Below are 22,700 nucleotides of genomic sequence, written 5' to 3'. Positions count from 1 at the left end.
GATGGAAAAGGAAGTAATCGTATTTTATAAATTGGATTCAAGAGTGACACAAGTTAATGCTGCAGCATTGACCGTATTATTGACCTTTATTCGGTCGTAATTATCTGTTCCATACTGGCAGCTTGTGGTGAACGGACACAAAAGTTTTGAAAACATGGTCAAGCCTGCATCAGGAATCATAAAACTCGTAGTGGCGTAACAAGACAGAAGGGGGATGTAAGGGGGCATTGTCTCCCCTAATTTCACGTGGGGAATTTAATGGTGCCCAACTTTTTATTTTGCACAAATTAGTACTTAACTGAAGAGTCCAAAGTATTTTCCTATAGTAAATCTAACAAGTTAAGCATGCGAATATTAGTTCACATTCTTAGGACAAAAAGGGTTAGGGTAAGGGGCCCCCGGACATTTTAACACATTGAGCTGCCTCTTGGTAATAAGATGTAAAATTGCTCCAAAATAAGCCTGAAATATTTATTTGGAATGTGAACTTTATTAACAAACCAAAGATATCGACATAAATGCAAAAATAATGAAATAAACAAGTGACAATATAATTCGCTACATTTCACAAGTTTCGAATATTGGCGGGTACCACCGGACACGTAAGATAAGGTAAATGCAGGTATGTACGCTAGTGCAGCTAAATACGCCAAGTGTTCAGTGCTGGGACCTTTCCGACGAAATCCGCTAGAATGCGCGTCAGGGGTGTAGCCAGCAGGTTTGTGTAGGGGGGGCCCGTCGTTTTTGAGGGGGGGCCAGCTACAATGTACAAAGCCAAAAAATGTATTGCTGCTAGTCTGCAAAACTAAAAACACTATTTTAGCGTATTATTATTATTATTATTATTATTATTATTATCCATAAATTATATTCAAGATAGTTTTTATTATGCTTAATCCAGAACTACTGCCCGGGACCAAACGCTATACTTTTGTGCATAACTATAAAGGTAACCAAGAAAGTTCTGTCCCTTTTCGTGGAGGACTGTTCAATTGGACCTCACATCGTGAGTTGAATGCGATTGGAGATAAGGCGAAAGTCAGTTGTTGTTGTAGGTACAGTTAGCAAAAAAAGTATTCGTCTCAAAGCGCATACAATATAAATCGAATCATATATTAAAGGAACGAAGACTTTATCGCACAATAATATGCCCGTAGGTTCATCTACACTTCCCAGCATGAAATAAAGAAAGAAAGAAATGAAACTTTGTCTTTCGTTTTCTACAGGTTACAATAAAACAGAGAGAAGCCACATTTACTGCCAAAAAAGTATTCGTCTTGTATCTACCTGAAATAACATACCCTTCGTAGCGCGTGTATTTTGGTACTATTTGCAGACGTTTGTGTCAGTTAGTGAACTCTAGTCGAAGTGTGTGTGTGTGCTGCTGCTGTTGGAGTGAACAACTAACAGAAATCAACCAGGGGAGACAGAATGGGCCGAAAATCAAAAGAAACAAGTGAAGAGGAAAGACGAATAATGATACGATTGTTTGGTTAGGGTAAATCCTTTAGTGAGATCAGTGATGTGATTGGTCGGCCTCTTACCACCATTAAAAGCTTTATATACAAGTTTAAAAAGACAAAAACATACAAAAATCTACCGAGATCGGGGCGTCCATCACAACTAACGCAGCAAGATAGACGTCTCATCTTACGTAAAGTTAAGAAAACTTCGAAAATGAGTGCACCCGTCATAGCTGCGGAGCTTGAACAAGAGTCTGGAAAGAAAGTGTCAAGTCAAACTGTGAGAAACGTTCTCCATGAAGCTGGATATAGAGCCCGAACAGCCCGCAGAGAACCATATATCAGCAAAACCAACAGAAAGAAGCGCCAGGAGTATGCAAAATCACACAGAAACGAGACATTCGACTTCTGGAAAAAGGTGGTTTTCACTGATGAAAGCAAATTTAATTTGTTTCAATCAGATGGACGAGTTCTGGTATGGAGAAAAAAGAATTGTGAACTGGAGGAAAAGAATCTTACAGCTACAGTGAAACATGGGGGCGGATCAGTACTTGTATGGGGGTGTATGAGTGCGAACGGGGTTGGGGAATTGTGTTTCATTGAGGGAATAATGGATCACATGGCATATATCAACATCTTGAAGAAACATCTTCCCACGAGTGTTGAGCAAATGGGCCTAGTAGGGGATTACATATTCACGCAAGATAACGACCCGAAACACACTGCCCTGAATACGAAGCTGTGGCTCTTATACAATACTCCGAAGTGGATGGAAACCCCTCCACAATCACCGGACATAAATCCAATTGAGAATCTATGGCACACACTGGAAACAAACATACGAAAACACCACATTTCAAATAAAACTGATCTTAAAAACGCATTGTTGACGGAATGGAGAAAAATTACCAGGGCAACAACAGAAAATTTAGTTAGATCAATGCCAAAGAGGTTGCAGGAGGTCATACGGCGAAAAGGAGGACCCACAAAGTACTAAAATTTGGGGGACGACAATCTAAGCCATTACAGATGAATAATGTTTCTTTGTAGACGAATACTTTTTTGGCGTGAAATATGTTTAGTTTATTTTATTTGTACCTTTTCGTATGCTTCGAATGTGAAATAACTTAATTTGTATGTTTAAGATTATATATAGATAGTGTAATGAAATATTTGTGTTTCGTTCTTGCTTTTATTACTGAGTTGAATGCAAATTATATGCGTACAAACACTTCAGTTCTGGCCGGACGAATACTTTCTTTGCTCACTGTATATCCAACATACTACCTGGTTGTGGCAATTCAGACACACCGTGAACTTGCATAAAGACAGAGGGAACATGGGACTTCCACAGAGCGTCATAGGAGCATGTATGCTGAACGAGTTCAAATGGAGGTCAAACGCCGCTGTAGCGGGACAGAAGATATGCCAGGCCTTTGGTGAGGGTGTCGTGATAACGCAGACATTGCAGCGATGGTTTAACAAGTTTAAGGACGGTGACGAAACACCCGAAAACACCACGTGCCAGAAGACCAACACATGTACAAAGAGGAACTGGGACTACAATTCAGTATGTGCAGAAACCATTCGGCAGCACATCCATCAACTTGTGAAGCACTACAAGTTGGGTCGATGGGTCTCTCATATTTTGACTCCGGGACAGAAGGCAACGCGGCAGTCGCCTGTGTTTATTTACTGTTTCGGAGCCATTTCTGGACAGGGCGTTAACATGTGATAAAAAGTGTGTCCTATACGAAGCTCCACGGCGTCGTCATCATTGGTTAGTGTCCCATGAACCGATTTCAAAACAACCGAAACCAGCACTGTATCAGAAGAAGGTCCTTCTGTGTGTTTGGTGCATCGTGCATCGGGAACTACTACCAGCTGGTCAGAGTATCAATGAAACTGTGTAATGTCAGCAGTTGAGCTGTGCTCAACAAAAACTCAAAACTCTGGAGCCATCACTTCTGAATTGCAAATGTGTCCTCGTTTACGGGACAACGCTAAGTTCCACGTGGCTAGGATGACTCAGGACACCATTTTTCGCCTTGGATGGGAAACAATATTGCAACCACTATATTCCCAGCGTATTGCACTGTCCGATTATCATCTGTTCCATTCTTTGGACAATCACATTAGAGGACGCCATTTCAAATCCCTAGTAAAAGTCCAAAATGCACCTGATACTTTCTTCGTTTCACGGCCCACCACGTTCTACCGCGATGGATTCCATGGCCTTCCAGAACGTTTTCAGAAGGTCGTCAATGCTGATGGGGACTATTTTTCATCTTCCAGGTTAGGTGACATATCGATGTTCGAAGGTGGTGGGTGAAAAAGCAACAACACGTTTCTTGGTTACCTTTATATTTAAATTTAAGCCGTTGTATACAGAACCTATCTACACAAGATTGATTTTCTTTTGAAATTTCACTTAATTTCTTTACGGTTTCCTGACAAATATACTTATTTATTATTCGTGACTAAAAAAACATAATTATTTTATTACACTGACGAGGAAACGGTCCTAAGTGTAAACAAACGATTTGGCTGAGGTCCGGATATGTGTTACGGGAGACCAAAGTAGGAGACACGTATTTTGGCGTTTGGGCCCATATGCAGAAATTTCCGAAATTCGGGACCCCAAAGTGGCCCTACATGCTATAACTAGGAAGGGAATGACGTTACTTGTATACAACCGATTTGGCTGGGGTCCGGATATGTACACCCTCCATTCCAAAAGAAACCGAACTTTTGAAAACAAATAGTACCACTAGTGCCATCTGTTGTAATATTTTACCGGTAAATGGCGTAGTCCCTCATTGACAACTGGTATAAGTGTCATGACATTTGGATGCACGGCAACAAAGTTATTGCGTTTCAACTGTCAGTGTGTTGTGTGCATCGGTCGGAAAATGAGTTTCAAACAACGAGCTGCAATTGAGTTTTGTGTTAAACTGGGTAAAACTTTTAGTGAAACGCACCAAATGCTACAAAATGCATATGATGATGAGTGTCTATCCCGTACGCAAGTTTACGAGTGGTTCAGGCGATTCAAATCGGGTAGAGAGACGCTGGATGATGACGAAAGATCAGGCCGTCCCAGAACCGGATTATCGGAAGAAAACATCGAAAAAGTGCGTGAATTCATCAAACATAAAAAATCGTCGGTGAAAGTTATTGAAATGGAATTAGGCATTCCTCAAACAACCGCATACCGCATTTTGACCGAAGTTTTGGGCCTCAAGAAGGTTAATTCGCGGTTTGTACCACACAAACTCACCGAAGACTAAAAAGTTGATCGAATTGCGCATTGCAAAGACATCGTTAAAAGTGCTCGGCAGGATCGAAACTTCTAGAAATCGATTGTAACTGGTGACGAGACGTGGTGTTTTGAATATGAGCCCGAAACAAAGCGGCAAAGTGCTGAATGGAGAGCGCCGGATGAAGGAACACCCAAAAAAAAGTCGCTTGGTGAAATCAAAAGTTAAGGTGATGCTGATTTGTTTTTACGATTCAAAAGGAATTATCCACAAAGAATTTGTTCAGCCGGGCCAGACAGTCACTGGAGAGTTTTACTTGGGCGTCATGAAGCGTTTGCTGGCAAGAATTCGTCGTATTCGGCCCGAATATCGCGAAATCGGCAGTTGGACTCTTTTGGACGATAATGCACCATCACATCGTTCGCGACTTGTAACTGAATTTTTGGTCAAAAATCACATTATTCGGTTGCATCATCCGCCCCTATTCACCAGATCTCGCTCCGTGCGATTTCTATCTGTTCCCGAAACTGCATTTGGCGATGAAAGGAAAGTGGCACTCATCGATTGATGCCATTGAGAAGGCGACGACCGCCGTCCTAAAGACCATTCCAATAAAGGACATGGAGAAGTCGTTTGACAACTTGTTGGAGCGTGCAAATATGTGTATCGATGCAGAAGGGGAATACATTGATTAATAAAAATGATTTGTTCCAAAACGTACATTGCTTTTTTGTTTTTTTAAAACGTTCGGTTTCTTTTGGAATGGAGGGTGTATTATAGGAGACCAAGGTAGGAGGCACATATTTTGGCGTTTGGGCCCATACGCAGAAATTTCTGAAATACGGGACCCTAAAGTGGCCCTACATGCTATAACGAGGAAGCGAATGACGTTACTTGTACAAAACCGATTTGGCTGTGGTCCAGATATGTGTTACGGAAGACCAAAGTAGGAGACACGTATTTTGGCGTTTGGGCCCATACATGAAATTTCCAAAATACGGGACCCCAAAGTGGCCCTACATGCTATAACTAGGAAGCGAATGACGTTACTTGTACACAACCGATTTGGCTGGGGTCCGGATATGTGTTACGGAAGACCAAGGTAGGAGACACGTAATTTGGCGTTTGGGCCCATATGCAGAAATTTCCGAAATACGGGGCCCCAAAGTGGCCCTACATGCCATAACTAGGAAGCGAATGACATTACTGGTACAGAATGTTGGCTTGGGTTGGAATGTTGTAATATATCCAAAAGTATGAGACTTGTGTTTGTTGTTAGGTCCCACAAAAAGAAATGTCGAATGTACAGGGTCCGATATTGCTAGATTTTCAATAAGGCCATGAAGTTGGCGTATGTGGTACCCATGCAATTCTGAACAGATGTTCAGCTGGCACGAGCCGTCGAGGGGGATCTGCTGACCACGAGGGTGTCAACGGAGCGAAAGAATGTTTGCGTTTTTCGCTTGTATTTCTAACTTCATGGCCTTATTGAAAATCTAGCAATATCGGACCCTGTACATTCGACATTCCTTTTTGTGGGATCTAACAACAAACACAAGTCCCATACTTTTGGATATATTATAACATATTCCAACCCAAGCCAACATTCTGTACCAGTAACGTCATTCGCTTCCTAGTTATGGAATGTAGGGCCACTTTGGGACCCCGTATTTCGGAAATTTCTGCGTATGCGCCCAAACGCCAAATTACGTGTCTCCTACCTTGGTCTCCCGTAACACACATCCGGACCCCAGCCAAATCGGTTGTGTACAAGTTACGTCATTCGCTTCCTAGTTATAGCATGTAGGGCCACTTTGGGGCCCCGTATTTCGGAGATTTCTGCGTATGGGCCCAAACGCCAAAATGTGTGTCTCCTACTTTGGTCTCCCGTAACACATATCCCGACCCCAGCCAAATCGGTTGTTTACATTTAAGACCATTTCCTCGTGAGTAGAAATAAAAGAGAGAGCGAATGAAACCCAAATTGAATAAAAGCATTGTTTCTCACCAAATTTTCCATCCTCTATGTCTTTTAAAACACTTGTTAAAGCATATAAAAATACACTGTAGTTACAAATCAGTTTAATACTTTGTTTTATGGCTGTATTTGTAGTACCTTGTTAAAACGTTTGTCTTTAAACTGTCAAATATAAATCGCAGTAAATTGTGTAATCTGCTGTCACAAAAAGTATCCTATTTTTCGATCGGTATAAGGAAGAGAGACTATACTATTTTTCGATCGGTATGGAAAAACAATATTTCTCCATGCTATTTTACCATAAATTATTAATTGTCAATAAACTTTGTTACTTTTAAATGAATGAAGCGAAATAATTTTACTATGATGTTTTAAAAGTTGGTCATTTGGGGGGCCAGGAAACCATTTGGGGGGGCCCGGCCCCGATGGGCCCCCCCTTGGCTACACCCCTGATGCGCGTCCAATATCTGTCACGGTCTTGTACAAGTCCGATTTGACGAAAACTCCGGGAGACAGCGCTGAGACCACCACGATGCGACGTGCAATGTGTTTGCTTCCGGAAGGTTCCGTGGAAGGACATTATTATTTCACTAGAGGTAAGAATCCGTTATTAGTACCGTGCTAACTCAGAACATTGCCGATTGTTTACAGCAATGTACGCTTTATTTCGTGTCCGTCTAGTAGAGACCTGCACGGGCCGAATTTTTCGGCCCGAGCCCAATCCAGCCCGAACGTACCTAGGCCCGGCCCAGCCCGGACCCGAAAAGTTTTGGAGATTTTCGGCCCGAGCCCGGCTCGGCCCGATAAGTTTTTTAAAATTCTTGGCCCAAGCCCGGCCCGGGCCCGATAAATTTTAAAAGTTTTTGGCCCGACCCCGGCCCGATAAATTAAAAAAAAATTAGCTCGAGCCCCAATCTCAGAAACATTTTCTAAACTCTTGTTCACAACCTGACGCTTGCCTCCCGAATGGTACCATTGCCTCCTAGAACTTTGCCTGTCATCGAGAGAACAAAAACTCCATTTCTTGTAACAAAAATCTAACTTAATTGATTTTTAGCATAAAGTGAAGATGGCAATATTGGTTAGCGACAGACAAAACATTTCCACCCCTTCTTGTTATATTTTGAGTTCAGTGAAGGTCAAGGTCAGAGCTCAATTTACCGCATAATGCCTGCAATCCTCTATAGTGAAAGTGGAGCCGCTAAGCAACACAAACTGTAAATAGCTATTGCATTCTTTGTAACATTTTTCACGGACACACTTCTTGAACGTTTGGCTTTATTCCAATTATCGTTTAACGAAAGTCAATAATTATTAAAGAATTGCAATTGCAATTAAAGAAATAACAGTGTCGGCCCGCCCAAGCCCGGCCCGGCCCAAATAAATAGCAGAGTAGCCCGCGGGCCGGGCCGGGCCGGGCCCGGCCCGTGCAGGTCTCTACCGTCTAGGAACACTTTATTTTGTAAGTGTAATTTCAGTGTTTGTGACCAGTAAGTACGCCAGAAATTTTTACTTGGGGGTGTTCAAAATAAAAGGGGGGGGTTGATCTCAGAATAGTAATATAATCTTTAAACGAACTCAAACAAGAAAACAGTATATTTTTACGCAACTATTGCACTACTACTACTACTACTACTACTACTACTACTAATAATAATAATAATAATAATAATAATAATAATAATAATAATAATAATAATAATAATAATAATAATATCAGCTCTTGCAGTGATAGGTTCAATAAAGTAAGTTCACATATTTGAGCATTTATTATTATTATTATTATTAAACTAAGTAACACACTGAAACCTCTCAAAATGGACATCGGTGGAACCGATTATTTGTCCGTAAATGAGAGGTGTCCCTAAAAGGAAGGGCTCTCTCTCATAACACCACACCACACATATTTATGACATGGAAGAATAAGAAAGTTTGTCTTTTTACGATGTTCACTATTGAGAGATGCCCGTTAAGAGAAGTTTCACTGTATTAGGAATTAAGCTCCACTATTTTACCCAGTAATTACATGTGAATTAATTACATACGAATTATTGTAATCATTTTGCAAAATTCTGCTATTATTTCAATTTATTCACCCCAGCAAGTTTTAGTGGGTGATTTTTTTCCCAAAATATTAATTGTGAAAAAAATTCCCTCGTCCCATGTTGAAATCACATTCGTTTAGTAATTAATACTGTACATAGTTCCAATTTCGTTATTTTAATATTCTAACCCTGTTGTTAACGTTAATTGTTGTAATATTATTTGATTTCCTAATCTCCGTTCCTGCCCCTTCCTGGCTACGTTATTGCTCTGAATATCTTTCATAAGAAAATTATTCATTAATTTAGTTGTTTTCCAGAAATTCAGTTTTTCAATTTACAAATATGTTATATCTTTATGTCTTGTCTTCTTTAATATACCATAATTTTAATAATCCCAGGGCTCATAGTGGTCTGTTCTCTTGTAAATAGTTGAAAAGTGACAAAAAAAATGGCCAAAAAAAAGCACACGAAAAAGCGACCAAAATCTCATCATGCCCCTTTTTTTCCTTTGTCAATTTTTCCATCACCTCTGTTCTTTTGTTTCTTCTTTACTACTTCTTTTCGAGCTTCCTCCTTTCTTAGGTTTTCAAAGTATGCTTTGTAGTTACGGTAAGCAGACTTAGCAGATGTAAAAAGCTTCTGAGTAAGTGCAACCAGTTCTGGCCTATTTCCGAATTTCTTCATTCCAGACAATATTATTAAACTTAGCATTGAGAGTTCTCAAAAACGTGAAATATTTAAATTCATCACCTACTCTTAAGAATAACATACAAGAAGCATAATACAAGACGAACATGATGAACCACACAAACACACACACAACGTTGAACGGAGCATTAACTATTACGAGCAGTAACATAGCCAGGATGTGTGTTGGGGGGGGGGGGCAAGTGCTGTTATAGGTACATATAGAAACATTACAAACAAAATAATATATAAACATAAGAATATATAAAAAATTACAAACGTCAAAGTACCAGAGTACATTGTCGGACCTCTTTGGGGGGCGGCCCCTATGGGCCCCCCTACGCCACTGATTACGAGAGAAAACTAAAAGACTATTATGATAGAAGAAAAAAGAGACACAGAAGGGTTCTCAACCCCACCTTGAGAGCTTAAACATCCACCAACCATCCACTGTGCTTTAGAAAGAATAAAAGCTGAAGTGAGAATAAAGCTGACTGTTTCTCGTGTGGCAGCAAGTACTGAAGCTGTCAGAAGAGTAATGAGTAACAAGTTTCTGCCTTTTTCCATTTGTTTTTATATTTTTCTTAGAAAACTGTCAATCCAAAACATAAATCACACGATAAAGTCACTTTACCTCTCAAAAAAGTAACTTTTAGTGACAAATTTGAAAAAAAGTAACTTTTAGTGACCAAGTTGAAAAAAAGTAAATTTTAGTTAAAAAAGCGATTCGCTAAGCCTTGTTCCGCTCAATGAATTTACGTGAATAAAAATATACTTTACAAAAATTAAGCTAGCGCCAAATGCGTTCCTGGATAACACTAGACTCAGTCTAAAAAATATATAATTCTTACTTCGATCGATCTCTTCATTTCTAAAAACGTTTTGACTACACCCTTCTAACGTTCGTCCGTTGATACACCACTTGCAGAGCAGGCCCAGAGCTTTGGGGTCCATGAATATGTTAAGAGGGGCCAAGTCATTAAAAATTCTCTTACAAATATCTAAATTGTGTATTTTCTATTGAGGTCTGGAGGGGACATGAAAAATTGCCCTCCCTAGCCCCCCTCTGGTTGCGAGCCTGTTGCAGAGTAGCACTTACCAACTGAATCTGGTATAGGCTTATTACTATATTGTCACATATTTTATTATTGAAGAGGAGGTAGGTGAATGACCGCTCAAGACGTTGCCAATTTCAGCCATCTGCATCTGTCCATCAATCTCTTTTCTCGGAAACAACCGCGGAGCCCAGGAGAGTAGCTATCAGCGGTGTGTTTTGTCAATTGTTTCCATCGAAACACCCTCCGAAACAATGAGGTCATGTGGTTCTCGAAGCCGTACATGAGAACGAGGTCGCTTCGTATTTTGAAGTGAAATAAATAAATAAGAATATTGTCTTGTTTCCCAAATGCTAAACCTTTTTTAACTTGATGTAATAAATAACTTATATGATACTGATTGATACAATTGGATTTGGGGGAGTATTCCTTTTCCATCCAGGGGTGTGTGTAAAGAAATTTGAAGGGGTGTTAGGGGGGTGTAGATTACTCCCTGTTTGTGACAACATGGCTACTAAATCATAGTGCAGCGAAATACGCCAGGGCTTGTGCAGGACTGACTGCAGAAGACAAAGATGTTTTCATTTGTCTCACATGTTCCATGTTTTTTTTTTTTTTTTTTTTTTTTTTTTTTTTTTTTTTTTTTTTTTTGTCAAGTCATAGCACAGTGACACTGTTTGTTTATCTTTTATGGCCTAAAACTTTTCAGTTTGGAACTTCAACTTAGATTATAGTTTTTACATTTTATCTTTTTATCTTCATCTTGCACCAGTGGTCGAAGTGATACGGTATGCGGTGGTATGCCATACCGCCTCTGGTCTTTCAGTAATGAGGACATGCCGTCTCTGGTTTTTCAGTGATCAAGACAATATCTAAATAGCCGGTATGTTGAGTCAAAATCATAATAAAACATACCGCCTCTGGTTTTTTTCCTCGAGGACTGTCTTGCACTTTGGTCAAAGTTGACATTCGTCCCGGAAAATCCGGGATGGTCAGGGAATCGAGATTTGCGTCCCGAAAATATTTCTCGGGATGATTAAATGTCCCGGATTTCAGCGAAGAAAAGAAGGGAATATTATAGTTTGCTTACAAGGGAATATAACAAACTCCGGCAGAACATATTTCCAATGAATTAACTGTTCTATATGTTCTATATGTCATATATATATATATATATCAAAGTACACAACGTGTGAAAGGAAATATCATAGCTTGAATGAGCTGAAATAGACTCTGAAAACCACGAAACAGATCCTAAGGAGGAAAAAATTGCTTACCAGGGGAGGGAGTAAATCATCTGCTTACGTTTGCTTAAGGGCCATTCCACGCGAAAATGAGCCTGAACCCAAATTTTCGAAAACTGTCAAAACCAATGCATTTTTACATATATATGAAGTAAATAGAAGGAAATTTACTTTTTCACAAAGAAAAACTTATTTATACTTAGAATTAACTATAAAATTTTAAATCTAAGTTGTGAATTTGTAACATGTCAAGTGCAAGGAAATGTTTTACTCTTGTTATCGGTAACATTTTACGGTAATTTGTGCATGTTTGGCTGAAGTAACTTCGAGCTATTCAAGATGCTTCTTTTTGCTACAAGCTGCAGTTGAAAAAGTGTTTACAGGATAAAAATTGTTTATAATACATTAAAGATATAAACATCAACTTGAGTGTCCTGCCCGTGACAGAAAACTACCAAAAGTTATTGTACTGAATTACTAAATTTGAGAATGTGGTTCGTACTTAGTAGAAGTAACAATTTGCATATGTACTTCATATTTACCAAATTATGGACTAATGCTAATAATATATTTCAATTTATTTCAGCCTGTGACAGTGGACATGCTATTGGTGGAAAAGTTTGTGTACATTGGTTATTCATGATAGAAAATGATTCCATATGTACTAAAATAAAGTTTTCCAACTATGAACATTATTTACCTAAATAGAGGATTATCTCTTACTGTCAGTATGATGTTTTAACTTAAAATAAGTGCCATATAAATATTATCATTAGCGTCACCTTTTTGTTCGTTTTAAGGGAGAAGTGGATGGGATTGCAGTACGTACAAGAAGGCCAGTATGGAACTTTGTGAAACAAAAGAAAGTAATTGTAGAATGTGCTGCTGATTTCGTAACAGCTTTAAGCTCTTCGTTTCGAAATATATCTGTTTTACTACTATCATCAGCAGAAATTGAAAAAAAAGACGCTTTGAATAAAAGGCGGGAAAATGCTCTTATCAATTGAATGTCTCCAATCAAAAATTTTTTCCTGCAATTTGACAGCGAAAATTGAGTAGTTTGTCGAACTTTTAAATCAGAACTTCATCCATGTAAAATCTTTAAATTCCTAACAGACTTTTATTCAGATTCTGAAAATGATGATTCCGAAAGCCATGAAGCTATCCTGAGCAACGACTTAGGTTTGCATGTTAACAAGGCTTGTGTTAGGCCAGCTGTTGAAGATATAACACAAGGAACATTTTTGTTGATGGAATTTTTCTCTAGTGAACAGAAAAAGAAAGCATAGACATGCAACTATCGCACATAGCCCAGTGGAAGAGGACGAAGAAGTCAAGGAAATTCGTATGAAGACCGTAAGTGATTGCGGTAAAATTTTCAAGACTGTTGAAGATGTGTTTTACATGCATTTCAATCAAATAATACCTGTGATACCAGCAGTGCCGTAGTGTTGAAGGGAAAGGGGCGCGCGGGGTGACGGTCCCGGGCGTCAAAGTATGGGGGCGCAAAATTCAAGATGAAAAATAAAACATATATATAAAAATGGAAGGAAAAAGTATTAAATAGTGCCCAAAATCAAGGAAAAGCAGGGTTTATTTTTGAAAATTTTCTTACGCATGGCGCCAACCATGTGACGCTTTGCGGCTGGTCTGTCGACCTCACTCATATTTACGAGGGCTCCGTCGTATACGCGCCCCGGGCGCTGATTTTCCACGGCACTGGATACCAGCACCTATTTTATATACTGTTAGTGTTTTGTACGAAGTTCCCTACAAGGTGGGTGTAAATGGGCAAATAAAACCATTTTTTAAAGTGTAGGTGGTGAGAAATAAGTGTACTATATATTTTTATTTTATGTGATAAAAGCGAGCCCCAAGTAAAGTAAATAGAATTATTTGTGTACAATGATATAACAGAACAGCAGAAATTGACTTATTTTCGATTTTATTTCAGTTTTCAAATCATTCTTATTGAGATTTTGTGTGTTGATTCACACGGTGTTCTTCCCGTGACAGAGTAAAGTTGAGTTTTTTTACTAATATAAATATTTGGCAAATTTCTCTTAAGTGAAGTTAGGTAAAAAAAAATTTCATCACTTATACATTTCTGTTTAAATAAAAACATTTTGAGCTAAGAATTCACAGAGTTTTGTAACATTCTTTTGGTGTGTCGAAAGTCACCTCTCTTTTTTTGTCCCCGCCCGTGACAGACGTTTAGGAATTAATATTTTCTACTTTAAACGAAAAAAAAAAAAAATACTGAAAACATCAGCTACATATACTCCTAAGTCTGTACTGCTCATATATCATACAATTAGCAGAATTTATGTTGTATTTTTAGAAATATACAACTTTAAAGCATCAAAAATGTAGTGTAAATGTCCTGCCCGTGACGATGGAATGGCCCTTAACTAGGGAGAAGGTCTAGTGAAATTACTAAAAATGTGATAACGTAATACTTGAACAACTCTATCTAATGGAAGAAAGTAAATTAGTATATAACATTTTTTTTCATTTTATGCATTTCAAAGATTCTCGTAATTTAAACACAAACTATTTGCTGAGCAAAACAATCTATTCATAAAAAAAATACATTTTTAATTTTTTATGTAAATATATTGTTTTGCCCAGCAAAGCAAAGCTTCTACTTATTGTAATTTAGTAGCGTCCCGGATTTGCATTTTTGAAATATGGCAACCCTAACTTTGGTTATTCCATTTTTTACTTCAGCCATCTTGTGCACTAATATTTGAGTTCGTATAATGCAGATGATGTAAGCAGTTGCAAGATTTATTACAGGTTTCTAGTAGTATTCTAGACTTCGTGTAATTAAATTCACGTGTTAGTAAATACGCCACTTTGTAACACTTTTTTTTTTCTTTTACCTTGGGAATAAAACAGAAATGAGTCGCATCATTGCCACATTTTCTTCTACACTCAGAAAAGGCACTCTGCAGCGCACATGTCTTGTTCTTTGTGTTTCATGAAAATAAAGGCCATAAAAATTCAAACACCCTTAACATGGTGTATTTACCTGCACCTACCTTATTTGAAAAGCATTATATTCTACACGTAGAAGGAACAATGATAACGTCCACCCACGAAGCTGACAGTGGTCACATGTGTAAGGGATGTCTGTTGATTCGATAAGGGTACAATTTCATGAACCTAGCCGTTGCACGATTCACACTACACGAGCCTTCATTGAACGTTTCTCCACAAATTATGCATTCATTGGTGCTTTCCTGTTCGTCTGGTCGTATTTTCTCTTTGTCGGTGTGGTGGTTCATTAACTTCTTGCGACCTTCTTTTGGTAGTTCGTGTGCTGAAGTCACTTTTCTTTCAATTTGTGTCGCAATCCCTCCACTTCTTTTGGTTCGTGACGCTAAACGTCTCGCGATTTTCCGATAGTGATAATAACTGTTCACTAATGGAGAGCTCTTTACTAGTTGATGGACGAGAAGATTCTGATTCCTCGATCATATGTGGAAAACTTGGATCAGCTGCAGACGACGAACAGGAAGTAGCCCCCTTTTCCTCAACCGCTGCCGAAGTTGAAGGTTGTGGGTCTTCACAGCTGGGCCTAGTGTAACATCTTGCAACACAAATCACGTTTGCGGACAGATAGTCGGTGTCTGTGAATATTTGAGGGTTCAGTGAGTATATTCCGGTGCACGTAAAATCAATTGGGAGCAATGTCCATGCGACACATTTTTCGGTATGCCCCTGAAACAAGTTGCGCTACATCGTATTCTGTTATCTTTACTCCAGCATTCCTGCGCATCCACAGTGAATAAGCTTAATTGTATGCGTCTTTAAACAGTTTCATAAAACACCTGTCAGTGGATTGAGTCTTACGAGTGGTATGTGAGTTGTACTGTGAAGTGAATACTGTGATCCCTCTCATATTGAATGACTCAGTTCTTTATGGCTGCGATGTTCATAAACAATTAGCAAACTGAGTTCTGAAGCAAAGGATGACAGAATTTCACAAGCGTTGCAACCAAGTAAAAATAGTATCACGTTATCCAACCAGTACTCTCTGCTACAGCAATGCTCTCGGGTGGAACATCAACCATCTGACTCTCACGCAATCTCTGATGCGGAAATATGAAGAGGGGTTGTACAAACTGACCAGTAGCATTCATGTAGAACATCAACGTTATAATTCAACCTCTTTCCCCCGATGTCAACTTGCCCACAACTCGTTCCCCTTTTTCACGTATTACTTTGGGATGATGATACGACGATAATATTTCTCCATTACTGTGCACTAATTCGAAAAGAACTTCGCAACTTCTTCCTTATTGAAAGTTGTTCTCAATATGCTTGTAGACACAGGAGTTCTAAGAAACAAATCGGGATGACACTTAATTAACTCGTAGTAAACATCTTTCACAGAACTCTTTTATCTTTATTGAACCTGTGACTCATTTTCAGTTCTTCGGCTAAGTCAAACTAGCTTCAGGTATTCATTGCGTGATAATGGCATTAAGTGATCATCTACTGTTTCATATGGCATTTCAGCTCTTTTTCATACATATCGGGAAAAGTATTTTCGAATCTCCTAACACGTCCAACACGTAATTTCATTATTTGCTTCCAGAGTGACAGTTCGTCTTGCACCAAAACTGTTTGTTTAAAGTGTCTACGTGCACTACTAGCCGAGAAAAATGCCTGGGACGGGTGGTCTGATAATAGTAATTCTACAACAAATAACAGACGTAGATGCCAAACCGTAGAACTTAACGAAAAGTGTTTCCTGTAAAAATTGTTTCTTTTTCAATAGTGCTTCCAAAGAAATCGAAATTGATACCACTTTCCATTTGAAATTTTGGAGTTGACCCCCTGTAGTAGTATTCCCGCTACGCCACTGAATATGTAAGCATCACCATTTGATTCTTCACATACGATTTAGTAATTCAATTTTTTGTTTGGAATGTCTACGTGCACTACGAGCCGAGAAAAATGCCTGGAATGGGTGGTCTCATACACCCTGTAGATATATATATAAACATTACTACTCAGTACATAAGTAATTCACGAATTTCGTGCGAGCGAAAAGTAGCGATTTGAATTTGAATTAACATTATAATAACTTGGAAGAAATTTTGAAATAGCTAGACAAGTAATTTTCTTTCTTTGATCCTTTTCCACAGGCAGTTATAAACAGCACAATCACTCCGAATATGACCTTCACTAAAACATCACAGAAATTTGGACAATGGTCTGATGTGCGTGCTAATACTGTGTATGGTTTAGGTTTTTCTTCTGAAGCAGAATTAAATAAAGTAAGTGAAATAGCTGTAATTAAAAAAAAATGTTAAAATATAAGATCCTTAAGTGTTTGATTCAAAAATGGCAAACAGTTTCGACAAGTGCTCTAGTCTTCTTTAGCATCTTAAAAATTCTATTGTAAAAATGATCTACATTTACTACGGATGAAGAAGTAGTAAGCTTTGCACTATTAATGATACTGCACAGATGAAGAATATGTCTCCCATTTAGAAGTAAGGTTGCAAAATTATTATTCTTAATTCCTGTAAAGACACAAGAAAACAAAATGAGTTTTTCGTTATACTTTCCCTATTTTTTAGCGTAATTACATTGTTTTCAAATATGTAGATTAAATGTGGCACTTCAAATGAATTAAATACATAGTCAAATAAAGCTCTGATTCCCAGTGAAAGATAAGCAAAACCAGCTTTTAAGAAATCGAATTAACAGCGAAATTTGCACTCATCTAAAACCATGAATGTTGATCATGTAGTTGAAGAATGTATCACCACATTTAACACCATTAATTGTATGACCAGTTTGATGTAGTTGTTACGCTGTGTATGAAAACGAAATCAGGCCATTATAGCGTGAAAAGTTCACGAAATAATCTTGTCAGTCACACACGTTGAAAAATTTAAAAAAAAAAAAAAAAAAAAAAAAAAAAGAAGAAGAAGAAGAAAAAGCAATTCTCTTTTGTCCATGTTCCTAGGTGTTTTATGGTAATCATTTTGGGAAACTACTAAATCAAGAAACCCTGTGTGCTAGTTAGATTTGTTCTTCATTAACAATGCTGCAACAAAAATTTTTATTAACCAGCAAACTGGTCTCACGTTTTAATAATTTTCTAAAATGATTATCATCTCATAAGGGACCTGGTTACGTGGACAGAAGATAATGACATGTAACACGTGCAACAGCTAGTTTATCTTATGAAAAAGTGCATGCGTGCATTTTTGTAATCTTTTCACAATATAATTGCCCGATTTCCTTTACGCACACAGTATAACAATTAAATAAAAGTAATCGTGTATTAGGAATGTTACATGTGGCGATACATTTATTAATGTGCTAATAGAAACTATCTTCAATTACATGATAGATAGTCATGATTTTAGGTGAGTGCACATTTTGAACCTCACACAGATAACTATAGCGATGAATTTGATAATGTATTCCATTTACTTAAATGTTACACTTGAAGTACATATTTGAAAATAGAGTGATTGTTACACTCGCGGATTAGTAAAGTGTAGTAAAGTACATGTTGTGTTTTTATATGTATTTACAAGAACTTAAAATATTTTAAGAAACCAGGAAAAATAATTCTGCAACCTGCAATTCTAAGTGAGAAACTATATTATTCATTATTTGCAGTGCCACTGATAGTTCAAAATTGTATTACTCTGTCAAGAGGTGCAGAACAAATTTACAGTAGGAATTTCTAAACTACTGAGGAAGATAGGCGCCCTTGCCGAAACTGTTTTGCATTTTTAAATCAAGAGATATATTGAAAATAAGACTACGTTAAATATTGGACAATATCGTGTCATTTTATTTTAAGTAATTATTCGTAAATGTGTTACCTTTTTATGCATATGTAACCATGTATTTTGTTTAGCGTTTTGACTTAAAATCATGTTTCCTTTGAAAGATTTGTATCAGCGAAAATGTATGATTTTTTTTTTTTTTTTTTTATAAAGTATTTTACGCAGTTACAAGTTCTTGGAGGAGGGAGAGAATGTGCTTCTGTTATGTGTAATAATCTTTAGATGAGAACAAGAAAAAAAGTTGAAATTGAGTAGTGTTACAGAAAAGTGTTCCTCAAAGATGTTATGGAATGCCACGATATAATTCGTTATCTCTAAACTTTAATATGATTGTTTGTCACTACAGGCAACTTCAGCGCTATCACCTAGTCATTTATGCAGTTACGTGAAGACTACTGTTGAACATTGAAGTGTTCCTTACGTCTAGAGTCTGCTACTAAATCTTATGGAATATTACAGCAGACATACAGATCTTACCATAGCTTCGTTCAACAATTAAGAAACCATTTAGTGAAGGTTGTTAACCATTTTCGAGATTCACATACGCATGTACTACTTTCGGAGCTATGATAAGTAAGACGACGTATTACGTACTACGATCAACGGGACATTAGAGTTGTCCCAAAGTCATGTTTTTTCGAATTGTTTTTGCTTGTACAGTGAAAACTGTCTATGTTGGCCACCATCGGTTCCATTGAAAAGTGGCCAACTTACAGAAAATAAGTGTGATTGTTGTATTTTTAGAATAGGATTCTAGTAATACTTGATTGTAAAATTTTAATAAGAAATGACACAACAGCTACTTTTAAATAATGTATATAGAGTAATCATAACAATATACAATACTAGAAAAAAATTACTACAGTATGTTTAATAATGTACTAGTCTGGTACACTGAATTATTCGTATTGAAAACACATTAACACAAACAAACATGAAATAGAAACTGCATACGGTTTATTGAAATTGATATTGTAGCACGCTGAGTTGTTCAGATTGAAAATAAGTTAAGCAAAACTATAAATTGGACAATTTATATGCAGTTTTATTACTTTTTTTCGACATTGACAAATATTTTCTGTAGATATCTTTCGAAAAAATAGCAAATCATTTATTACTCAAGTTTATTCATGGTGGTTCATTCTAAACGTATTTCTTTTATTCTTTTTGGCACATATGCACATTCTAATTTTGTAGTTACCTACCTCTTGTTAATGAATTACAAGTGTTTCCGTCGGAGTAAAAGATGTTTTGAGAAGGATGCTAAGGAAATTCATCTCTCAAAACCTCCGCTATCTTTCAACAAGCTGTCAGGTGCCAATACTTCACAATTGACATGGTTAGCTTTAACCTTGAGAATTTTCCAGGATTACTAAAGCTCCCACTGATGAATGGAGCCGATATAGTGGTTTCAACCACCACCGGCTGGAGTCACACCTCTCTCGCTCGCTAGAGGATGGAGCGGGCGGTGGTTTCAACAAAACAGATAGGGTAAAGAAACACGTACCATTTCCTGAATTCCTGTACGTGCTTTTTCTTATTCACATCTTCCTTCACCTCTTTATCAGGGTAGTGTTTTGGTCATTGATCTCTAAGAACACACCGTGGAAACCATGCTTCTTGTCTCCAGTAGCAAATACAGAACGTCTACCTCTCATATGAAAATACAAAAGAATTAAGAAAAATAACAAAACCGTATTTTGCGTGGCCAAGATACGCAGGTAAATTTATTATTATCATCATAGGGTAAACAGATGCAATGCGGCCAACTTCCAAGATAGACAGATAGCCAACTTACAGAGTAATAAATAATAAATGTCTTGTGGGGAAAATGCAGGTTCAAGACGAAGCAGTCCGATATGCAGGTGGCCAAGTTCACAGGTTTTACTGTATGTCGGAAAAGGTGACAGTCGGCTCCTAGTAATGGAACGGTTTGAATTTTGAAATTCGAATATCATCTTCAGTTCCTGATTTTGCTTTAAAGATCTTCACTGTGTGGCTGTTACGCTGATTCAGTACACCCATAAACATGGTTAAAAGTCTTTCGTACACTTTACTAGAGGATCAAAGTTGCGTATTTATGATTATATTACTCTGGCCTTAAATAATAATTCGGTTAACTCCGTGCCATCATTTCTATGCGCGCATCGTTGTTACTTCCTGCACACTTTTTTCGACACTTCGTTCACCAATGTATAGACATTCCCTTCACCTTTAGTTACTGTGGTGAAGTCGAGGGTCTGAGGCGTTGAGATGTATATGTTTTAGTAGAGGAGAGCCTAACCGATCGACTTGATCAAGGTCGATCCCTAATGTGTATTCTGAAGCAGTTAAGTTTAGCTCTGGCAAGCAACGGCTGCATATATGCCTGGACTTCTCTATGCCTTGCCACTGTTTTCTCGTCAGTCATCATACTGATGATTATTTTCTTCCAGTCGAGTGAAGAATATTTTGTTGGAGATCATTTTCGATGACTTTCATTCCATTGAAGAATACCTGGATAGACGCATCAATTGAGAAAGAAATGATGAACACTCTCAGAAGTTAGTTGATTTCTTATGATTGAAATTATATTCAAATATACCGTCACCATGAACTGTATAAGTATCTTCAGTTCCTGTGATGTACAGCGGTGGACACTTCTAAATGGTACAGCCATATGGAGATTTACGGCTAAGGTGTACCATTTAGAAGTGTCCACCGCTGTACAATGTCATAATTGATTTGCTGTAACGACGTGACGCAAATAACTGAGAGTACCAAACTAACTGGGACTCACCTTGTTCCAGTGACTTGGTTATATGAAACAAGTGTTAATTAATTAATTCAAAGTAGTGTACTCCATAATTTTCTTCCTTCTTCTCTACTCCGATTAATCTGGCCCCGATTGTTGACCATCCATTAAACGGATCAGGTATAGTACCTGTGCTCATAGACACGGATGTATCAGAAGTAGCACCTCCATTAAAGAAACCTTTCAGCAGAGTGGTCTCGCTGATCTTTCCCAGTTCATGTTAACGGTGGTTCCATCGCATCCTACTGGAATCATATTTGGTGCTATTTCCAAATATTAAGTTATCGAAGTCAAAACAGATTCTGCTATGGATCTCTTAAGAACGATGTAAAACTAGTACTCTTCCTTAGCCTGTCTAATCAGTGAGGTTAAGACTATACTTCGCGCCTTGCACCGTCTCTGACATACAATTTTGTTTTTGTCTTTACGTGCGCCAAGAAACGTGTGCAGTAGATGGATCTCTGCACTAGATACAACTTCTTCGTTCATCGAAGTTCTTACGTTCTTTCTGACACATCACAGTTTATTCCGGTCAGTCACATCCGTGTTGTCATGGACGGCTACAAAACCATGATCTTTCAGCACAGTCGTAACCAAGATAGCAGCAGCTGTTCTAGTCAAGCTGTGGTAGTCAGGAATTTTTGGAAGGTTTCTTGAACTGTCCTTTTGTCCTTGCTTTCAGCATTTAGAAGGGGACATTCCAATAGAAATTGCCACTCATCATCTGTTTTTTCACTCATATAGAATTATCCTAGAAAGACAACACATTATCTCATTCAGACATTTCAAAAGTTCGCAGACTCAAGGGATTTTTAATCTGTATCGTAGCAGTTTTTAGTAGAGAAGAAGTTTCAGTGAGCCCACTGACCATATCATCGTGCTCTCTTCCCGTTGGTTACATAAAAAATATCACTCAAAAATTGGCTTTCGCACTCATATTGACTAAAATTTATAAAGGTGATTGGCTCAGGGGCTTATGTGTGATGCATCGTAATATTCATTTTTATTTCTGTCGAATATACAACACATAGGGTCACAAATACTAATAAACTGGCCCCATATAGGGTCAGTTTGCGGGTTTGCCCGTGATTTGAAAACGGTTTCATACTTCTCATGGCAAGAGCTTTCAGACGATATATAGGTTTTTACCAGGTATTGGTCCCGGAATGGAATCATCCCTAGTTAGTTATATCATAAATACTGTCACAAGTTTGAATGTGAATAACACAGAGAGTATTAACACCAAGGCAATTTATGTTGGTCATGTTTTACATTGATATGTTGTACACCTGACGCACGAATCATTTTTCGAAATGTCCCTCTTGGCCTTGATGCAGGCACGAAGTC

General features: G+C 37.9%; 1 protein-coding gene across 8 annotated transcripts in view; it reads left to right on the top strand.

Moving 5' to 3' along the window:
* The window catches only part of homer (protein), a 444,718-nt gene that overhangs the window by 297,581 nt on the left and 124,437 nt on the right, over nt 1–22,700 (top strand). For all 8 annotated transcript variants that reach the window (XM_081748567.1, XM_081748571.1, XM_081748572.1 and 5 more), the window contains one exon: nt 16,892–17,023. In XM_081748567.1, the coding sequence (XP_081604693.1) occupies nt 16,892–17,023 (132 nt within the window). The remainder of the gene's footprint in view (nt 1–16,891; nt 17,024–22,700) is intronic.

The sequence above is a fragment of the Thermobia domestica genome, chromosome 2, assembly GCF_964235325.1.
Source record: "Thermobia domestica chromosome 2, izTheDome1.hap1.1, whole genome shotgun sequence".
NCBI lineage: Eukaryota > Metazoa > Arthropoda > Insecta > Zygentoma > Lepismatidae > Thermobia > Thermobia domestica.
This window is presented reverse-complemented; position numbering and strand designations above follow the sequence as displayed.